The 23468-nt window shown below is 39.8% G+C and overlaps 1 protein-coding gene and 1 long non-coding RNA gene across 2 annotated transcripts in view; both read left to right on the plus strand.

Annotated features, from left to right (window-relative positions):
- The window catches only part of LOC128318774 (uncharacterized), a 28470-nt gene extending 6846 nt beyond the window's left edge, over positions 1–21624 (plus strand). Inside the window, exon 7 of the mRNA XM_053236636.1 lies at positions 21262–21624. Within this exon, the coding sequence (XP_053092611.1) occupies positions 21262–21449 (188 nt within the window). The 3' untranslated portion in view covers positions 21450–21624. The remainder of the gene's footprint in view (positions 1–21261) is intronic.
- Positions 2016–7760, plus strand: LOC128318775 (uncharacterized). Its single transcript, XR_008302222.1, has 6 exons — positions 2016–2128; positions 5361–5453; positions 5557–5616; positions 6355–6417; positions 6532–6590; positions 7425–7760. It is a non-coding gene; the product is annotated as an uncharacterized LOC128318775 (long non-coding RNA).
- Positions 21625–23468: the final 1844 nt, after the last annotated feature.

Below are 23468 nucleotides of genomic sequence, written 5' to 3' on the forward strand. Positions count from 1 at the left end.
TGTATTACCCCTTATCAGCAGCCCTACTTAAGTCCTGGTGTTTAATTGTCAAGCTTTTGTCATGCGTATGTGTTGTTGTGTGTGTGTTCCACAGCCTTAGATTATATATAATGTTTACTTTATGGTTCTTGTTTCATGGTTTTGGTTGTTTGTGTTACATTTTTTTTTGTAAAGTCTGCACTTGCATCCACTGCCTCTACAAAATCGCTGACACATGACAAGCTGTGTTTTTGGTTCCCCGAGGGAACGAGACGCTGCGTCGAAATGCTATGGGAACGCCTTCAGCGTGACCACACTCTGAATCACATGTGTAATCAGTCCAATGGATGGGCGAGACGTCCTCCCTGCCCGCGCTATATTACGGGTGGGGATACACACAGCCTGTGCGTTGTCTGCTTGGGAGCGGAGCAGGAAAAGTTGGCTCTCGAGGGAGCCAGCTGCTCGCATTGTGAGCATTTGCCCCCGTCTGCGCTTCGCTCCCAGAGGGCTCTCTTTGAGGAGGGAGCCTTCACCCGCATTCCTCGCGGTGCTGGCCCCGCTTCTGCCGAGGCAGAGCGGCGGTTACACGCGTGGGGTTCGCAAATGGATTTGGTGGAGGGAATGGAGACGGGCCAGTCCCTTTCTCCTTCCTCATCCGCCAGATCCACTGGTCCTTTTATGTGGTTTCGCTTTTGCTGTGGTATGCCTAAAGCTCGCGAAAAGACGAAACATGAGGCAAAAACAGGCAGCATTTTAGGCGGTTTGTTTCTCCCTGCCCGCGCTATATTACAGGTGGGGATACACATGGTCTGTGCGTTGTCTGTTTAGGAGCGGAGCCCGCAAGGCTCTCTCTGAAGAGCCGCCACCTCCACGCTGGAGCCTATCTTTTTTCCCCGACCTCCACACCGAGGTGTCAAGGTCGTGGGGGAGGCCTTTCTAGACTCAGGAGATCGTTCTGCCAACCCTGCCACCCATGGTGCTTCAGGGTGCAGTGGTCTCAGACGAGCGCTTCTCTCAGTTTCCGCCCGGGAACGTAGCGGTACTGGGAGGCTCGCTACCTCTTCGGAGGTTTCCAGAGCCATTCCCTGCCAGTCCGCCGCTTCAGCTAGCCGCTCTCATTACACCAGAGGTCAGTCTCGAGAGACTGATTCCCTTAGTAGACTATTTGGCAGCATGGAACTTCTGCCGAATGTGTCTCAGTGGGTCGTGCATACTGTAGAGGGAGGCTACCGAATCCAATTCGGTTCTCCAGTGCCTCGTTTTTCTGGGGTTCTTCCCACTCTGGTGGGCCCCGAGCAGGCTCTGGTAATGAAACAGTTCCAGAAACTGCTGGGTTTGATGGCAGCTGTGTCCAATGTGATACTTTTTGGCCTGCTGTACATGAGACCCCTACAGTGGTGGCTCAAGACCAAGGGGTTCTCCCCGAGGGGAAACCCGCTTCGCATGATCAAGGTCACGTGGCGATGCCTACGTGCCTTAGACATGTGGAGGATACCTTGGTTCTTGTCTCAGGGCCCGGTGCTTTATTTCAGTTACACGAGTTAAAACCAAACAGCCAAGAAAAAGAAAGTTTATGTAAAGAAACTTAACACCACACTACACACTACACACACACACACATACCAGTGAATAAGAGTAATGTGAATGTGTGTATTAGGGCTGTGTGATGTGACACAAATATCATATCATGATACTTAAAGACATTTGTATGATACACGATGTGTATCATGATGAAAACATTATTCAGAATAAACAGATAATGTGTATTAAACAGATATGAATATGAGTTATTTCAGTGTTAATGAATGTGCTTTGTGTTGTTTGTCCTCTGAACGCTCACTCACACTCACATGAAAGTAAAATCCTCCCACTCCAGTGAATTTTTTATTGTGTCCTGCAGGATTCCAGTCCTGATCACAAGCACACACCAATACCTGTTCATATCTGTGTCTGTTTAGAACACATCATGTGTTCATTCCCAATAATGTATTCACATTCACTTCCATCCCTACAGACAGCGTCAGTGAGGAGAACAAGTCCACACAGACGACTCCGACTAGAAGAACCAGCACCGGAGTGACTCACACTGAAAATGGAGCTTCTCAAAAGAACATTCCCAAGAGCAGTACAGAAGATATCTGGACTACAGGTGAGTATGAGAGATCCAGTCCACTTTTCACACATGATCAGAAGTTTTTCTGAAAAAGTTACATTTCACCATGTCCTGAAAGAGCATGTAACATCATGTGAATTATCTGTAATTACACTGTCACTGTCTCGGTAACATGATGTCATGGTTATGCTGAAATCGGCACTTGACAAAGTTTCCCATCAGCCCCTGCACATCACATGCCCTTGTCCCATGTCTCACTGAGCACTCACACCTGTTCTGTATTAACCCTTATCAGCAGCCCTACTTAACTCCTGGTCTCTGTATGTTTCATTGTCATTTCATTTCATTGGAGTCTGAGGCGGCCATGTTGTGACGCTAAACCCAGTGGTGAAGTGACAGATATTATTTCATTAAATCATGCAGCTGTAGTCTGTAGCTACTGTTTATGCTAGAGGTATCATGGATAAAATGTTGACGTTAAGATGTTTCACTGTTTTGGTTAAATATAAGAAATACAAGATTTACGGAAATTAATTTAGAGGAAACATGATTAAATTGTTGTTATTCTACAATAAGAAGTGTTTAAGCCTTTCTAAACCTATTTGCTTTGTCTGTGTATTAAGCAGATTTGTGAATTATTAGAGCTTAATAAAAAAATAAATAATACTGTTGTGATTATCTTTACAATGTGAATAGTAACACAGAGGCTTAATAAAAGATGGAACTTTACATTGTGATGATAGGCAACATTTAGGACGTGTGAGACGTCTGTTCAACTCGTCAAAACCACTGAGTATCAGCTCGCTAGTGCAGTGCCCATCAGTTTACACTCGTCTACATCTTTCTCACATTCTGTCTGACCACAAGCTGTCACAAGTAGAAAACAGGTCTCATCTAAACATCCTGACCGTCTCATTCAGGCACCAGTTATTTTTCTTTAACAGCACAGAAGATTTCACCAGCTTATGGTTTGAAAATATGACAGTGGCATGAGAAACTTAAATTATTATTAAATTACTTGAATTAATCAGTCAGAGATGTTATTGAGTTCTGTTTGTTTCCCGGTTAAACAGTGGCCATGAAAAGTGCACAAGTGTGTGTTTGTTTATACACTCAGTCTACTAGACTCGTTCTTTATCATATTTAGCTTTTAAATGCAGTGCATTAGCTAGCTACATGAGTTAGCTTGGGAAGAGTAGAGTTGCAGTGAAGTTTCATTTCACTTCAGAAAAGGGTTTCTGTACAGCTGTAAATAAAGTACGTTATTGTTTCCATTGCATCAGAATCCCTCATCAGTGTTCGATAGCAGCCGATCATCAAGAACAACATACTGGAACAGAAGAGCTATGGACACTTTTCTCTCCTAGCTCGCGTGTGCTGTTAGTGATGAACTCCTCATGCTGAGTTTTATGTTGAAGATGTTTTATCAGGTTATGTGTATTGTCGGAAGATGCTGTAGCTCCACCTCTTAATATTTTCAGAGAGCACAGTTTGTAGTCTGCTTTGTTTTGATCGTTAATGATGAAATGCATCCAGATCGCTGTCATTTCACAGCCATTAGCGTGACAGAGTACACTAGGCTTACATCACATATTATATTACTTGGTGTCAGATTTTGATCCTGAAATATCAGTACAGTAAAGGAGTACGGTATCGGACTGATACTGATACCAATATAACTACTGATTAATCCCTAACAGTAACTGCATCCACAACTGCATCCACAATGAAGAACTAACATCACTTATATTAATGCTAGAATTTTATATGTTTATAATATTCAGTATTTAAAATAGTTTTCATTTATTGCATCTCATATCATCATCTCATGCTATCATCATTATATCCGTGAGCTTCTCATGTCTTTGTCCATATAAAGCAGCTATAAGTCTAACAACATACTGCACCCTGATATACTGGAAATCAGCTGTTTGCTGGACCAGTTACCATAAAATGAAATCTATCCCCTGAAAGTGATATGAAGGGAAAACTATGATTAAAAATGATTTATTTTTCATTCTGGACACAAACTGTATTTTTTAGGCTCCTGCTCCAGAGTTCTGCTCTTTAGCTGGACTCCAGTTAAGATGTGTGATAGCCTGCTCACGCCTAAACACTGCCTACAGGTGTATCACTGGTATTTTTCCGTACAATGATGAGGATTATGGGTATTTGTTGAGTCAAACCCAACAAGTGTTCAGTCCTGGAGTGTTTTCTCGTACACACTCGACCACTTGTGGTGAAGAATGACTCATACAAACTTCACTTTTTTTTCCACATCTATAGACCAGTGCATGTGGTTTTTACACCTACAACTTTCTGATGTCCATCTCTGCAGAAATTTTGTTTTTTTATAACTTACACCACAGCGAACACCACAGAGGACAGGAACGAATTCCACGACACTAAATATAATTCTAAATTTAAAAAACTGTAACCGTGGGAAATTGCTGTTGCATATGAGGAATAGCACACTGCAGCATGTGCTGTTATAGGAAAATTTCTAGTTTCTAGTGCACATGTTTTCACAATTCTCAAATTCACTTTTAAATTAAAGTTCTGAACTTCACTCAGTTTTTTCCTGACTTGATATCTTATAAAGGAACAGTCAGTATGTTGTGAGTGAAATCAGTCATGTGTTCATTTAAAATAAAATAGAAATCCCTCACTTAACAATGCTTAAATGACTTAAATGTTTCTTTATACTTCTTAGAGTCCTAGCAGGCCAAGGAAAAAAAAGCACCACATAACCACAGGTGTATGTCAGTCAGTGAAAATAATAAACAGCATATTTACCCCTGTGCTTTTACTGACCAACCTTCCCACAGCCTCGGCCACTTGTTTTCCGTTAGCACACAAAACTGACTTCACAGGTCAAATTTAGATAAAGTCTGTGTGAAGCGAAAGCCTTTTGTGTCCTCTGTCCTTTCCCCTTCAGTAAACTTTTCCACCAGAACTTTTTTATTCACACTTGGTTTCACTGCTGCTCAAGTGCCCTCATCACCATAGCAACGGGTCAAAAAATCATGAATAAAAAAACAAAAGATCAACTATATCTTTAGAAAAGTGGTATCAAATTACTCATAAGTGTCTGTCCATAGTAATTTGGATATTTGTAAAGAATATGGTCAAAAAAATAGTATTCAAAAATGATTGTTGGAAGACGAGTAGATTCTTAACTTATATTTGGATTGAAAATTGAATTTATCTGTAATGTTTATTTTATAATAATTTCTATTCAGATTTGTTGTGTTCTTTGTGATTTCAGACGTCGTAATTATTGTCTCTGTGCTGATCGGAGTCGCTGTTGGAGTAGTTTTTGTAGCTCTGCTGCTGTGGAGACGTTTCTTCCGAAAGAAAAGTGAGAAATCTCCATGAAACAGATAACTGATTGTCTGTAAGTGCCTTGAAATCAGCTGCTTTTAGCAAACGCTCACTTGTGCTGATTGTTTTGCGTTTCTCAGCTGCTAAAGTCAGAAAGCCAGATCAAGTCTATGAATCCATAGGAGACGTTCCACCAGCTGGTGAGTAAGATTATTTTTTATATATTTATATTTACACTCATGTTTTAATCATCTGGAAGATGCTTTCGCAGAATCCCACCTTTTATTTCCACCTGGATTTATTAGCCAGTTGAAACAATGTGAATGAATAGAATAGTGTCGTGTGTCGTATGCAGCTTATCTGATTTATTGTATATTTTCATGGTTCCATCATCTCCGTTATGTAGTAAAGTTGACTATGCAGCATTCTATGTATGAAAATTTATGAATTTACTACTCATCCTGCTTAAACATGTACTACGAAGAGTCTATTTGTTTTTTGCTTTTTAGTTCAAATTTTTAAAGGTTGAATCAGAAATTAAGGAAAGATGCTTGAAATAAAAAGAACAAAGCAAATATATAAAAAATAATGCAAAAGAACGGAAGTAATGTTAGATGAAGGAAGATTTTAACATGGCTGTCAAAGACCTCTTGCTAGCCTTTTAGTTAAATACCCGAGTGAGCGGAAGCTTGGAAATGAGATTGGAGAAGTCTGTAGGAGGAAAATTCATTTTATACATTTTATAAAATTTTAAAATTTATTATTCATTAATAATAAAGTCAACTTACAGTACAGACAGAGGCATCGTTGAATATATAATAAGCAGGAAGATAGATTTTGTCTATGTAGATCAGGCAGTAACTGATTAGATGTGTATGAATCCATGATTATGAACAGGATTTGTTTGTTTGTTTGTTTGTTTGTTTGTTTGTTTACAGCACATGGAAATCAGTATGAAGCCATTTACATCCTGGCAGGAGACCCAGCTATAGTCAATAAGGGTAAAATCATACACGACTTTAATGATTAAATACTGAATGTGTGTGTGTGTGTGTGGAAATTGTGAATTGGTTGTGTTGTGAATGTTGTAGCCAATTTTTTTTATTATTATACAGGGAAAAAGACACACACTGATGCTCCCTCATGTTCAGAGACACAATCACCTGAAAATCCGGTAAATATCATCTCACTTGTGCACTTTGGCCATTTATACTAAGCTCCGCCCACTTTTAAGTGTAACTTCACATATTCCATGTTGTGTTTGAAACCTGTGCATGAGCACCTGATTACATATTCCCCTCCTTTATGAACTTTTATTAAAAAATGAAAGAAAATAAAAACTATATTTACCCTAAACTTCCCTTATGTATAATTAAATAAGAAAGGGAATGAGAGGAAGTTAAGTGAAATGAAATGGATAAAGAAAAAGTGAAATGATGCTGTATTCCCACTGTACACACTGTCTACAAAAATCTAAAGATTTTTCAAAATTATTTTTTAGATTATTTTTAATGCTTTTAGCTATTGATTGCAGAAATTAGCATGTACAGGGGCACACAGATCATCTTTGGCACACAGATATATTTAAGATTGTGACGGATTGGTTGGAGATGGATGCAGGTGCAGAGTGTTTTATTTAAAGTGAAGAGACTTTATTTAAAGACTAGGACTACGTAACAAACACAAACATGCAACTATACAAGCACGGAATATACATGAACATGGCATGGATACGACAACATACAACAACGCTACTCACAGCAGGCGCTAGACAAAGAGTGCTACACAAATGTGACTTATATACAAGCGCTCATTGGTCATAAACGTGATTCAGGTGCTCGTGATCATGTGACTTGGTGTGAGGGAAAAAATATTTGAGGGAAAAAAACAGGATCCTTCTTCTTCTTCTTATTATTATTATTATTATCATTATTGGTATTATTATTATTATTATTATTATTCTAAATGAGTGTGATGTGGCAGTAATGTTTTGTATTTTCTCCTCCAGGTCGAGTCGGTGTATTCCACAATACATGATGAAACACAGCATGCTTAATTCTCTCACATCTCAGAGTATTCACATTAAATATACAACATTTTCAACCATTTGTCTTTAAAGTACTATGGGACAAAGTTTATCATTTATCATCGTTGCCTCTGCCAGGAGGTTATGACTTGACTGTAGACAGATCTTTCAATAAGATCATGGGATTCATTCGTTCATACTTCATTATTTTGTTTAATTTTCATTTTGTAGCATAATGTACGTTTTCGAATTTCTATATTTTATATATTGTATGTATTTCATAAATTTAAAAGTATACACTTTATGTTGTTTATCTCTTCTGACTCACTTAATGTTTTGTTTTTATGACAAAAATAAATCTTACAAAGTTTGGAAGTGTGGTGTAATATCATCGTTTCCTACTTAAAGACTCCTTCAGTGCACGACAACATTTCCTAAAATAACTATACACACACACACGCACACACACACACGCACACACACACACCCCCGCACACACACACCCACACACACACACACACATGCACACACACTTCGACGCATCATCATGGGCTCGAGCAGGAAGTTGTGATGGAAAGAAGGAGAGATGAGAGTCAGTTAGTGAAATATTCACCATGAGGAACGTCCTGCACGTCTGTGTGTTCGTCTCGCTCTCTTTATTCATCACTAATGAAGCCGTCACAGGTAGGAAATTCATTTTTAAAGTATTAATTCTTACAGTATTAAAAAATCTGTGTGAAAAATAAGTTAATAAACACTGATCTGGGGTCTATTTTGGTCTTTGCTAGCAAAGACACACACACACACAGTGGGGTCTGCACTTTTTATTACTTAAGGTTTTAATAATAAAAAATAATTTTATCTGATTTTCTCTTTATGTATAACTAAATAAAATGAAATTAGAGTGAAATAGTATGCGTAAAAAAGCTGAAATAATACTTGGAGTGTTATTTATTTATTTATTTGTAATGCATAAATAAACATATTGTGTATATATATAATATAATAAAAAACATATATATATATAAATAATATAGACAGTCAATACAATGTAGTCAAAAGAGCTAAAACTGCTGAATTAGTGTTTAGAAAAAAGACCATTACACAACAGCTACAATAATAATAATAATAATAATAATAATAATGAAGTGAAGTGACTTGTGGCCAAGTATGGTGACCCATACTAGGAATTTGTGCTCTGCATTTAACCCATCCAAGTGCACACACACAGTATTGATCACACACACACACCGTGAACACACACCCGGAGCAGTGGGCAGCCTTTTTTGCTGCGGGGAGCAGTTGGGGGTTCGGTGCCTTGCTCAAGGGTCTCACCTCAGTCGTGGTATTGAGGGTGGAAAAGAGCGCTGGTCATTCACTTCCCCCACCTACAATCCCTGCCGGACCCGAGACTTGAACCCACAACCTTCAGGTTCACCTTCGGGTTGCAAGTCTGACTCTCTATCCATTAGGCCACGACTGCCCCCTAATGCTTGCTGTAATTGGCCATTGGCAAGGGTAAACGACAGTCCTCTACTGGATTTCCAAGTTTCACCATCATCCTTCAACTTCCTCCACACAGACTCTTGAATCAGAGAATATGAGCTGCCAGTATCTATGACAGCATCACATGGGTGTTTCTGCAGTACTACAGGAAAGGTTAACAACTTGATATTGCTTTCTTTTAGCATGGCAATGTTATGGCTTCCACCTTTGCCTTTACCTGCTCTATCTGGCCCTCCTTTCCTGGTGTCTTGAACTGCATTGTGTTGCTTCCAGTAGGCTCTCTCCTCTGCCATGTCTCGTTCTACCAAAATTCCGACACGTATCAAGTCATCAAAGGTGGTGACTGTGGGTCTGAGAACACTGGCAAGTCGAGGATTACAATTCCTTAACGTTGCTTGAAGTATTTCTCTTTCTGTTATTGATGGCCTCAGTCTCAGACACAGAGCTCGATACTGAAAAGCAATGTTCGTATGCTTTCATTCACCCCTTGCTTCCTTTCTCTGATTTTCCTCTCAGCCTCTACTTCATGGTCGTTGTTTAGAAAGGAACGCAGGAATATAGCCTTGAATTGGTTCCAGGTTTTTATGTGGATCTTCTCCGCCATCCACCAGTCTTTAGCAGTGTACATCAATACTGTTGGAAGTGTTGCCAATATCTCACCATCACTCATGGGTCGCACCGCTAAATACTCATCACATCTTTCCAGGTAGGTAATTGGATCTTCACCTTCTGTGTCTCCAAATATGGGGAACTCATAGCTTTCCTGCTGGAATTGGATGAGATACAGAGTTTACCTTACCACTCGAGAATGACGTTACAAAGGCTTGCGATGCTATGGGGTTAGAAACAGCATTTGGAGCAGAACAAATCATAGACTTAAGCTGATTATCTCTCCTCTTTAAGCAGTCCATCATGGCCTTACTCAGGTCCTGCATCTGTCCTTCAAGACCTTGCTTCAAATGGTAACACCGCCTTTCAATTACGTCTGTAAGCTTTTCCTCAAGCTTTTTATGATTCTGATCAATCACCTGTGCTTGAATTGTTGCCTGTTTGGTCACCTCTAGAACCCGCACTTCTAGGGTTTTAAGACAATGTTCATGACACTGAAGATAACTTCGAATGTCTTGCTCCACTCTTCTGATACACTCCACATTGTCTTTCTCCATCTTGTCCATTCTCATATATAACTGATTTACCTTGGTTGCAATGGCGAGACTGATGAGACTTTCGTCATCCTCTTCTACCAGTGGAGGTGGTGGTGGTAAATCACTCACATCAATCTTCTCCTCCCATGCTGCTGCTTCTCCTTCACCTTCAAGATATAAACTATCAAAGGATCATATTAGTTCTTGCATTGGTTCTCGATGAGCTGTAAAAAGTTTAGCAGTGAAGTCTGGGTCCACACCCACTTCAACCTCAGCAGAGGATGCATCCATGATTTAAAACTCAAAGGAGGATGAACAATTGTTTCTAACAGGTTACCCAATCAAAAAAAAAATCTCACAATTGCAAATAATAATCACCAAACGTACCTTGCTCATACCCCTTTTACCAGAAAGGTCCCTGTTCGGGGGCCACTTATATGTAACAAATCTATTTTAGTCATACATAAATAAATAAATAAATAAATAAGGGGGATCCATACATCTGAGAGCAGAGCCAAGTGTATTTAAATTTGAGAGTGGAGAACAAAACATACAAAATCAACTATTTCAACAAAACATTACTTTGAGCATTTCAATCCAACCATAAGTTTGAAACCAAGTCAATTTCTCATCAGTCCAAAACAGTTTGTGAAAGAGACCAACAGTTCATCAATTTGTAGAAATCCAATAAAGAAGTAATGTGATCGATGTCGGATACAAATCATAGTCCAGAGGAAGTGTCAGATTGTTAGATTAATGAGGCTAACAGTGAACCCCCTAAGCAAATATACAAAACACAAATAAGAATATACAACTCACAGTAGTAACAAATACAAAAATCACAGAATATATACAACTTACTATGAGCTGTAGAACCAAAGAAGCTCCTCATAATAGGGTTTATAATAGCATAAAGCTGAGACGAGCAAACGCTCAAAACCATGCCAGCACCTCTTTCAAACTTCTTTTTCTTCTTCTTGAGGTTTAACGGCTGCTTGCATCCAAGAGCGTTGCATTACCGCCATCTTCTGAATTATTCTCCTGAGATGTTACTCCATTTTATTTCCTCCAGCTTGTTTTCCGCGATCATATTCTCCTCATCAAACCCGTACTAATTAAGAAATTACATATATTTTTCCTGCCTTGTCTAATCACACCACTTTGCAGAATACCTTTTATATCTGCCCCTGCCAACCCATCTCTTCTTAATCCTTCCATCATATTTCTCCTCTGTTCTTCATATCTTCTGCAACTTGAAAGTACATGTTCTATGGTTTCTAATGTCTGACAATACTCACAAAACCTGTAGGATGCTTCCCTATAATGTGTAATGTACTATTTAAATTACTGTGTCCTATTCTTAATCTTGTCATCACTATTTCTTCTCTCCTAGCCCCTCCCCAGTTCCCCACTGTACCAACTTTATTTTGAATGGCATACAAATGTCTTCCTTTAGCTTTCCTGTCCCACTGACATTGCCATTTTCTCATGGCTTCTTTCCAAACTATACTTTTCCCTTCAGATTTTGACATCTTTATATTTACTTCAATATTCTCTTTTTTAGTTGCTTGTTTAGCTAATTTATCCACTCTCTCATTGCCAAGAATGCCTATGTGAGCTGGGGTCCAGATCAGTTGAATCTCATTACATTTTTCCTTTACTCTTGTACATGTTGCCAATATTGCATATAACAGGTCCTGACGACTATTGGACATACCTGTCCTGAGGCTGTACAGCACTGACAATGAATCACTTCCAATTAAAACTTTACTTATTTTGTCCTCCGTTCTAATCCATTCTAATGCCATCATGATAGCATATAACTCAACTGTATACACATTCAGATCATTTGTGGTCCGTTTGCTTTCCTCACCTCCTTGATTAACTACATATTGCTGCCATGTGCTGACAGTGCTTTACTTTTACAGGCTTTATTTCAGTTACACAAGTTAAAACCATTTAACACCACACGCACACACACACACACATACACACTAAAAACACATCATCTGTTCATTCCCAATAATGTATTCACATTCACTTCCATCCCTACAGACAGCATCAGTGAGGAGAACAAGTCCACACAGACAACTCCGACTAGAAGAACCAGCACCGGAGTGACTCACACTGAAAATGGAGCTTCTCAAAACAACATTCCCAAGAGCAGTGCAGAAGATACACACATTAATACATTCATTAACACACACATTAACACACATTAAGGCATTCATTAATATAACACACAGATTAATATGCACAGTAACATGCACATTAACACACATTAATATAGTAACCCACAGTAATGCACACATTAATACACACATTAATACACACATTAACACACACATTATCACACATTAACACACACATTAACACACACATTTACACACATTAATACACACATTAACACACACATCAAGACACATATTAACACACACATTAAAACAGTAACATACATTAATTCATTAACACGCAAATTAACACACACATTAATAAACACATCAACACATTATCACACTATAATCTCATTCTCACACTTTTCTTTCCTTTTGTTTCCTTTGGATTTTTGCTGTTTGATAGTAAATTTATGTACTTTTTAGAACAGAATGTAACAGAGAGCTCTCTGTCTATAACTCTCATTACTAATGTATTTATTACATCAAACCTTGCAGAGTTATTAAAACATATAACTAAAAAAACAATAAATCAACAATAAAGTGTTGAGAAATTTTCCATTTCTTGTTTTTTTACACTGGTTTGTGCTTGTTCTGTTGAGTTCTGTTCTGCTTAATGCAGCAAATTTAACAGCATTTTATCAAACCACAGCCCTGAAAAATAACAAGCAAAACTAATCTGTATTTGAATACACTGAACTGTAGAACAAATATAACATTACATTAATAGTAAAATATTTTAGCCCTGTACTGCACACCGACGCCCTCAGGCAACTGATTATTTATTGGACCCTCAGGCAACTGATTATTTATTGGACCCTGATACGCCCATCCTTTTTTCCGTAAGTTTTCTGAGACACATACATTATCTGCAGAAAGGTGAAAGTGTTGGAAGACTGCCATTAATCCTAATCGTAATCACAGCCGAAGAGAAGCTGGATCGAACGATTGCCTGTTCAATCATTATCCTCTTTCAATATTTGTTCTTTTATTCTTATGACAGACAAAATGTTGTCAGTATAAATTTATCTTGAATTTTGAATTCTGAACTACCGATCCTTAATTACATTATCTCACCCAACTTAATGTTCATTATGGTAGAAACGTCTGCACTGATTAACTCATTCATCCTCACAACTCCATAGATATGATGGATTAATCAAACACTGATATCAGATGTACAACTTAATTAGACAAATTGAATTTTTAAAATCTCTCAACAACATAGACAAACAGCAAAGAACTTCCAGAAAAAACCTCATCGCCCATATTGCTGCTAAAGCACATGCAGGTAATTTGTCCACTGGGGTGAATGAGTTAAATGTAGGATATTTTTAGGGCAATGGGAAAAGAAAGGGGTGTGAGCCCCCTGCTGGACAAACACTTCACACCTCTCCACAATAACACTGGTACAGAGATAATATGGAGAGCACTACTAAAGCTTTTTTCATAGTAAAACACCTTAAACAACTAGAACAAAAAAATTATAACATTTAAATCTAGTAGGCTAGGTAAAAAATAAATACTTATGAAAAACTGTAAATTCTTAAAGCCCTGAGTGTCTACTTTCATATTAACCATTACCCATTATTGTGGAGTGAGACATCACAAATAAATTCAATGCTGAACACAGGCAACCTCAAACCTTTTTGGCCTCTTGTAAAAAGAGTTAAATTAAATATTTAGAATTTCAGGTAAGAAGGTCCATCGCCATGACAGGACCAAAGCATATATAATAGTAAAGAATGTATAATATTGTTTAAAACAAAATCAAATCTAGTATCATTTAGCACAGTATCAAACAGTATCATGTAAAAAGTAAAAAATAAAAAAGGTTAAATAGAAAATGTGTACAGTTGTAATGTTTATCTTACAGCACCATTTAGCTGAATTTGCTGTTGGTTATCAGACTGTAATTCTAGATTTATCTATAATAAATGTTTCAGTTGAAATTGTTTAAATCTTCATGAATCACCACCTTATCATGGTGGAGAGGTTTGTGTGCCCCACTGATCATAGGAGCTATGTTGTTGGGGCGAATAGCCCCCGGTAAGGACTCCAAAAGCAAACTGGTCCTAGGTGAGGGGTCAGACTAAGAGAAATTCATAGATCCTTATGAAAGAAAAAAATAAGGAACCTGATACCTTGCCCAGGAATAGGGAACGGTATCTGGGAGTTTTACCATCTAGATATAGTTGGGCTCACCTCAAAGCACAACTTGGGATCTGGCACCAAACTCCTGGAGAGGGGCTGGACTCTATTCTACTCTAAAGTTGTCCTGGGTGAGAGGTGCAGAGCAGGTGTGGGCATACTCATAGCCCCCCAGTTTGGAGCTGGAATGTTGGAGTTTATGCACCAAACATCAGTTCAGAGTATTTGGACTTCTTGGGGTCCTTGGGTGGGGTCCTGGATGGTGCCCCTGCAGGAGACTCCATAGTTCTTCTGGGAGACAGTAAACCTGGAGGGGAGTGATTGGGAGGAATGGCCCACCCGATCTGATCCAGAGTGGTGTTTTGTTATTGAATTTCTCTGCTAATCACAGTTTGTCCATAAGGAATACCATGTTCGAACATAAGGGTGTTCATAAGTATGCTTGGGATCAGAGCACCCTAGGCCACAGTTCGACGATTGACTATGTAGTTGTATTATCGGATTTGTGACCGTATGTTCTGGACACTCGGGTGAATAGAGGAGCTGAGCTACCAACTGATTACTACCTTGGATCAGATGCCAGGGGAAAATGGCAGACAGACATGGTAAGCCCAAGCGTGTAGTGAGGATTTGCTGGAAGCGTTTGGTAGAGGACCCTGTCAGTGAGATCTCCAACTCACACCTCCAGCAAGCTTCTCCTTCATTCCACGTGAGGCTGCAGAGATTGACCCGGAATGGGCGATGTTCCAGACCTCCATCGCTGAGGTGGCTGAACAGAGCTGTGGTCGTAAGCCTGTCATGGCGGTAATCCCCGAACGCGTTGGTGGACACCGGGAGTAAAGGAAGCAATCACTAAGAAGGAGGCCTTTCAATCTTGGTTAGCTTGTGGGTTCCAGAAGCAGCTGACAGATACCGGTGGGCCAAGCGGAGTTTGGCAACGGCAGTTGCAGAAGCCAAAACCTAGGTATGGGAGGAATTTGGTGAGTCTGTGGAAAATGACTTTTGTCATCCTCGAAGAGATACTGGCAAACCGTCAAGTGACTCAGGAGCGGGAAGCAGGGCTGTGCTCATGCTGTTTACAGCGGGGATGGAGAACTGCTGACCTGAACTGGGGACATAATCAGACTATGCAAGGAGTACTTCGAGGACCTCCTGAATCCCATTGACACACCTTCCATTGAGAAAGTAGAGTTGGAGGACTCAGAGGATGACATGCCCATCACTAAGGCTGAGGTCATAGAGGTAGTTAAACAAGTCAAGATTTTGGGGTGGATAAGATTCGCACTTCATTCGTGAAGGCTCTTGATGTTGGGATGTCCTGGCTGACATGCCTATTCAACACTGCATGGAGATTGGGGACGATGCCTCTGGATTGGCAGACTGGGTTGGTGGTCCCTATCTTTAAGAAGGGGGACTGGAGGGTGTGTTGCAACTTTAGGGGGATCACACACCTTAATCTCCCTGGGAAAGTCTACGGTTGTTTCACACATTCCGAAATTAAAAAAAAAAAACAAAAAAATGGCGGGACACGAGTCAGGACTGAGCTCTCCTGAGTTTGTTATGAAATGAAGGCATTCATGTTTTCTTTTGTTTTGTTGTAAATTAAATGGTGCCCATGTTATAAACCACTGGGAAACCACAGATGTTTGTTATATGATTCAAATTCACTGTATTGCATTATATAAAGTCAGTAAATATAAATATCTGTAAAATATATTTTCCCTAAATTATTTTTAAATAGTATTATAATATTACAATTACAAAAAATCAATAGTACTTATAGTATTGTTACAACAGTAAAAATGTTATGGCATTACTGTTATGGCTTGAGTACTGGAAAAATAAAGAACATGTTACAGTTTTACACATTCCCTGTACGTTCCACTAGAGGGCGCTGTTCACTTGGTTGCTGTTTATAAACTCAAGGCCATTTTTAAGCCCACTTTAATTAACATTCTTTTTTCTTTAATTTTTAATGTTAAATATTAAACCATGATATTTATATAGTGACGGAAGTTTCATCATGAATGAAGTTCAATACGGTATGTTTCGAAACGCTGAAATAGAAAAATGCTGAAAAAAAAAACAATCTGGGAGCGTAGGACTCTTGGAGTCAGGAAATTCATTTTTTCACACTCTATGCCAGGGTACAGGAGAGGAGGGTCCGGACATTAGTCAAATCTTGGATTTAGGAGTAGTAATGCGGATTCCTTCCTCACCATGGAACAATGGACCAGCTCTTTACCCTTAAAAGGATCATGGAGGGCTCATGGGACTTTGCCCAACCAGTCTACATGTGTTTTGTGGACTTGGAAAAGGCATATGACCATGTCCTTTGTGGGATCCTGTGGAGGGTGCTTTGGGAGTATGGGGTACCAGATCTGTTATTATAGGCCATTAGGTTCCTGTGTAACAGGAGCGAGAATCTGGTCTGTATTAACAAAATCAGGTCACAGTTGTTCCCGGTGTGCTTTGCACTCCACCAGGGCTGCCCTTTGTCAACGATTCTGTTCATAATTTTAATGGACAGAATCTCTAGGCACAGCCAATGGTGAGAGTGTGTCTGGTTTGGTGACCTCAGCATCGCATCTCTGTTATGTGAAGATGATGTGTTCCTGTCGGATTCATCGAGCAGTGACCTCCAGTGTGCTCTGGAGCGGTTCGTAGCTGAGTGTGAAGTGGCCGGGTTGAGGGTCAGCACCTCCAAATCTGAGGCCATGGTTCTTAGCCAGAAAAGGGTGGGTTGGTCCCTTAAGGTTGGGAATAAGATACTGCCTCAGGCAGAGGAGTTTAAGTGTCTCGGGATCTTGTTCACGAGTGAGGGTAGTGTGAAGCGAGATACTGATAGACGGATCGATGCAGCGTCAGCAGCCAGCCTGTTGTGGTGAACAGAGAGTTGAGCAGAAAGGCAAAGCTATCAATTTACTGGTCAATCTGCATCCCAACCCTCACCTATGGTCACGAGCTCTGTCTAGTGACTGAAAGAATGAGGTCGCGGATACAAGCGGTGGAAATGAGCTTCCTTTGCAGGTCCGTGAACCGGACCTGGACGAGCAGAAGAAAATAGATGGATGTTTAAGTCATGTTATTAAATAAACGGTCGTGTCTGTGTTGATGTTTATGTCTGTGCTGATTTTCTTTTATTTCTTTCATAGGTTTGAGATTGGGAGCTAAATCTGTAGCTGAGAGCTTCCTGTTTTAATTTATTTAATCACTTCCCTGGGTGAGATCTCTCCACGGTGGTGTGATCATCACCTGTTTACAGTTTGGAAGTGATTGTCTCAGTGACAGTGAGAATTTATCTCTTTACATTTACAGTCTGGTTCCACCTCCTGTTCCACATCACTGCATGTCTTCATGATTTCCGGAATTCTACAGCAGAGTTCCTGCTACTTCCTGTCTGAGTTTATTGATTGTATATAATGTCCCATGTTTCAGTGAATACCACCACCTAGTGGTGTGAAAATAATCAATTTTCTCCAAAGTCAGAGATAACAATCCATACCATCTTTCTGTTCTAAGACTTCAAGATATTAAAAAATAATAAAAATAAAACAGCAACTAGAAAAAATGGCTTTCCTCATTACGATTTCATTCACGTCATTTCTCCAGTAAAATCTAAATTTCTGATTTCTGTTTATTTTATAAGTTTATTTTAAAGGTGTTCACCATACATCTGATCTTAACCACTAAACAGTCGAAATAAGAGATAAAGAAATGAATGGAATTAGAAATAGGAAAAAAGAGATTTATATGTTAATAATTTTTTTTCATTTTTTGATCAGTGAAACCATCATGTGGATGAATTCACATTTTATTGCACCACATGACTACAGATTAATACATCACACATTTTTTTCTAAAGTGTAAAGTAAAGTGTATTTAGTGTTTCTCCTACAAAATGCACATCATCATCTTTTTTGCAAAATAAAATCTATTTATTGAAGGCTTCTGTTAATCAGTCTTTTAGTATAACTTGTGTGTAAATGTTTTTGGCCAAAGTAAACAAAAAATTCCTGCCAGATTTAGAAAACCTTTGCTGATTTTGTTCGTACTCAGGTGTGTATTTTGATAAACGGCACTCAGCTGTGAATTAAATCACCAAGTGTATTCATGGCTTTTACATTTAACCACGCCCACAAAACTCCATAAATGGCAGAGAGAGCTGAAAATGACAAAATGGCGACTAAAGGGTGAAAGAGCTCCTTCTAAACTTGGTGTGTGTTAAATATTACAGTAATGCAGCTCAGCCACTGCAGTGCGTCAGCTACCATAGACACACTGTAACTTCTCCTCCTTTTATAGGACGCCTCATTGAACATCTCGTCTTATTTCTCTTAATTTATGGATGTGTTTTGGAATCACTTTCGTTCAAGTCATTAATACAAAGTGACTGAGTTTCACAAAATATTCATTAAATTGGTGTGTGACTGTAAAAAACGATGTGATGTAAACTGTAATCTGTATATAAAATCACTGTAATTCATCAACAATTACACAATTTGAAGATGGAGCTTCACACAAGTGAGTCTCCTTATACACAAATTTACACAAACTCAGGAGTGAGACGTAGGATAAGAACAGAATTTTTATAAACCCCATATTTCTTGCATAAATGATGCTGAGAACGATTTCAGAATAAATTTCTTTTTATTCAGTTTGATAAATGAGGCTTGATGCTGGTGCACAAATAATTTTTTTTTGTTTTGTGCACAAAATGTGTGTCTTCTAAAAAACTTGGAATTAAAAAGAAATTAAAGCTTTTTTTTAAAAAAAAAAAACAAGACCCGAGGCTCAGACAGAAGCAACTGCAGTATGTTTTTCTTTAGATGCAGCACAGCAGTCTGTGTGATGTCACTTCCTCTTTCCGGTTTATAAAATCAACCCCAAACGCTCTCACATCAGTTTCCTAAAGGCAGTTGATGATGTGGCGTCTCTCTGTAACCTGTCTCCTGCTCTGTGTCTCTGTACACACGGCTCACAGTGGTGAGTAAAAAACAATACACTTTATACACAGCTGTTATAAACAGGACACATTACCATTGGTATTGATTCATTTTCTATAACAGCAGCTCTGACAATAGTGCAGCTGCAAATCGTTTCTATAGTAACAGCTCATTCACAGTGATGTGTACAGCAGATGGTCCACATTAACACATTAAAATCATGTGTAATCGTTGATATGGTGAAGTTTTCTGAAGGAATGACTGTTTATAGCTTTGTGTATAATGTAAGTGAGAACACGAACTAACTCGATTCACCGACGTTCCACATCATTAAATGTAACTATAAATGGAAAAAAGTATAATGTAGTTCTTTAATAAATCAAACTTGTAATTGTTGGTAAATCATTGTGTTATAAGAGGAATAAAACACTTGGGGACGTGCTGTTAGAGGAAAATAATTAACTTCGGGGTGGTAACAGTAACTTTGCCACATGAAGAGTTTGTGACTAATGATGATTCCTGTATTTATGATCATTTATAGTTTAGTGTAAAAGCTGCAGGTGGTTGCTATGGTAATGTTTTTACATGCTGATCACATCTCAGCATTTATTTTCAGACACACACAGAGGGGAGTGAGGCATTTCTGTTCTGTGAAAATAAGGGTAGTGTGATTTGGGGTAAAAGTCTTGATGGAGGGAGAGGGGAAATCCTCACTGCTCAACATGGAGAAGCCCCCAATAAACTCAAACCCGATCCAGATCACAGATACACTGTGTTAGATGATTTATCACTCCAGATAAAGGATCTGTCTCAGACTCGGGGATTTACTACTGTAACTCTGTTCCTGTAGTCAATCTGACTGTCACTCCATTAAAAGGTGAGTGTAACATCTGTAACTGTGTGATTTTGTATCGTTCTCCTTTCACACAGGTGAGTGTGTTACATGTTTACATGTGTACAGTGGTGTGTGAGTCTTTCTCTGATTAGAGATTAGATTAGAGAGCTTTACTGTCATTCTCACTGTGTACAAATCTACAGTAGAGTGAAATAGAGTTCTCCAAGGCCTGGATACAACATACAACACACACACACATGCACACAGACACACACAAACACACATGCACAAACACACATGCACACAAACACCACACAAAAACACACACACAAACACACATGCACATAGACACACACACATGCGCCCACACACAAACATAGACACACGCATAAGAGTGTGAACATGCAGTGTGTACAGGAGTGTAGTGTTTGTTTATTTGTCCTGTTTTATTCTCTGCACTAAACCCTAAAGCATTGTGTGAAGCAGGAGGAAAGAACAGAGGAAATGTACGTGGTTAATGTCGAGGGTTAATGCGGCTTTAAAACATGAAGGCTGATGTGACTGATAGAGCTTGAGTTTTACAGCCTTTATTTCAGTTACACGAGTTAAAACCAAACTGACAAGAAAAAGAAAGTTTATGTAAAGAAACTTAACACCACACACACACACACCAGTGAATAAGAGTAATGTGAATGTGTGTATTAGGGCTGTGTGATGTGACACAAATATCATATCATGATACTTAAAGACATTTGTACGATACACAATATGTATCATGATGAAAACATTATTCAGAATAAACAGATAATGTGTATTAAACAGATATGAATATGAGTTATTTCAGTGTTAATGAATGTGCTTTGTGTTGTTTGTCCTCTGAACGCTCACTCACACTCACATGAAAGTAAAATCCTCCCACTCGAGTGAATTTTTTATTGTGTCCTGCAGGATTCCAGTCCTGATCACAAGCACACACCAATACCTGTTCATATCTGTATCTGTTTAGAACACATCATCTGTTCATTCCCAATAATGTATTCACATTCACTTCCATCCCTACAGACAGCATCAGTGAGGAGAACGAGTCCACACAGACGACTCCGACTAGAAGAACCAGCACCGGAGTGACTCACACTGAAAATGGAGCTTCTCAAAACAACATTCCCAAGAGCAGTACAGAAGATATCTGGACTACAAGTGAGTATGAGAGATCCAGTCCACTTTTCACACATGATCAGAAGTTTTTCTGAAAAAGTTACATTTCACCATGTCCTGAAAGAGCATGTAACATCATGGGAATAATCTGTGATTACACTGTCACAGTATGGAATATGTGTATGAGTAAATGAGCACAGTATCAGACTGATACACAACACCAGTATCAGTATCGATGTGTTTCTAATATCATAGTCTGTCTGTTCTATTTCTAGGTTCCTCCACTAAATCCTATACAAGTGCATCTACCATGAACAACACGGGTGAGAGCATGTTTTCTTTCTTTAGATACAGCACATCAGTCTGTGTGAAGTCACTTCCTATTGCTGGTTTGAAAAGTCAGACCTAAAGGAACTCGTCAGTTTTGTAAAAACAATAGCTCATTCCAATGCGTTATCGTTTCTAGAGTAACAGCTCCTTCACAGGGACTTGTATGACGGACTCTCCACAAAAAAACATAATAAAAACGTGTGTAATCGTTGATATGGTGAAGTTTTCTGTAAAAGCTGTAGGTTTTCTGACATCTTCAGGACAGAGGAGTTTATGCTTTGTGGTTTCTTGGTAACATGATGTCATGGTTCTGCTGAAATCGGCGCTTTGCTTGACAAAGTTTCCCATCAGCCCTTGCACATCACAAGACCTTGTCCCATGTCTCACTGAGCACTCACACCTGTTCTGTATTACCCCTTATCAGCAGCCCTACTTAACTCCTGGTCTCTGTATGTTTCATTGTCAAGCTTTTGTCGTGCGTATGTGTTGTTGTGTGTATTTCATAGCCTTGATCATAGTCTGCCTGTTTTTGCTTTATATCCAGTGTTTACTTTATGGTTCTTGTTTCATGGTTTTGGTTGTTTGTGTTACATTTTTTTAGTAAAATCTGCACTTGCGTCCACTGCCTCTACAAAATCCCTGACACATTACAAGCTGTGTTTTTGGTTCCCCTTCAGGAACTCGAGCTGCGTCGAAACGCTATGGGAACGCCTTCAGCGTGACCACGCTCTGAATCACATGTGTAATCAGTTCAATGGACGTCACGGGCGGGGTGCCGTAGCAACCAGGAACCTTATAAGCACGAGCAGTGGATACAGCGGCAGCTTTCTCTCATTCAGCAAGCGCTCTGTGTGTCAGTCTGATTTTGTATTGTCTGTCTAAGCATTATGTCAAAAGCGAAAGAAAAGACAAAACATGAGGGCAAGAGCAGGCAGCGTTTTAGCCTGTGTGTTCCTCCCTGTCCGCGCTATATTACGGGTGGGGATACACACAGCCTGTGCGTTGTCTGCTTGGGAGCAGAGCACGAAAAGTCGGCTCTCGAGGGAGCCAGCTGCTCACATTGCGAGCGTTTGCCGCCGCGTGCGCTTCGCTCCCGGAGGGCTCTCTTTGAGGAGGGAGCCTTCACCCACGTTCCTCGCGGTGCTGGCCCCGCTTCTGCCGAGGCAGAGCGGCGGTTACACTTGTGGGGTTCGCAAATGGATTTGGTGGAGGGAATGGAGACGGGCGAGTCCCTTTCTCCTTCCTCATCCACCAGATCCGCTGTCCGCTCTCTGGGATCGGAAGCCTGCTTTGCGGTCTCTTCCTCCCGGGGAGAGGGCTCGGGGCTCTGCCTGTCTTAGACCGAGGAGGTTGACGTGGAGGGCGCTGATGATAATTTTTCCCCCTCATATGGATTTGGTGGAGGGAATGGAGATGGGCGAGTCCCTTTCTTCTTCCTCATCCGCCAGATCCACTGGTCCTTTTATGTGGTTTTGCTTTTGCCGTGGTATGCCTAAAGCTCGCGAAAAGACGAAATATGAGGCAAAAACAGGCAGCATTTTAGGCGGTGTGTTTCTCCCTGCCCGCACTATATTACGGGTGGGGATACACATGGTCTGTGCGTTGTCTGTTTAGGAGCGGAGCCCGCATTGTGTGCTTTTGCCGCTGCGTGTGCTTCGCTCCCGGAAGGCTCTCTTTGAAGAGCCGCCACCTCCACGCCGAAGCCTACCTTTTTTCCCCGACCTCCACACCGAGGTGTGGAGGTCGTGGGGGAGGCCTTTCTAGACTCAGGAGATGGTTCTGCC

The sequence above is a fragment of the Pangasianodon hypophthalmus genome, chromosome 9, assembly GCF_027358585.1.
Source record: "Pangasianodon hypophthalmus isolate fPanHyp1 chromosome 9, fPanHyp1.pri, whole genome shotgun sequence".
Classification (NCBI taxonomy): Eukaryota; Metazoa; Chordata; class Actinopteri; order Siluriformes; family Pangasiidae; genus Pangasianodon; species Pangasianodon hypophthalmus.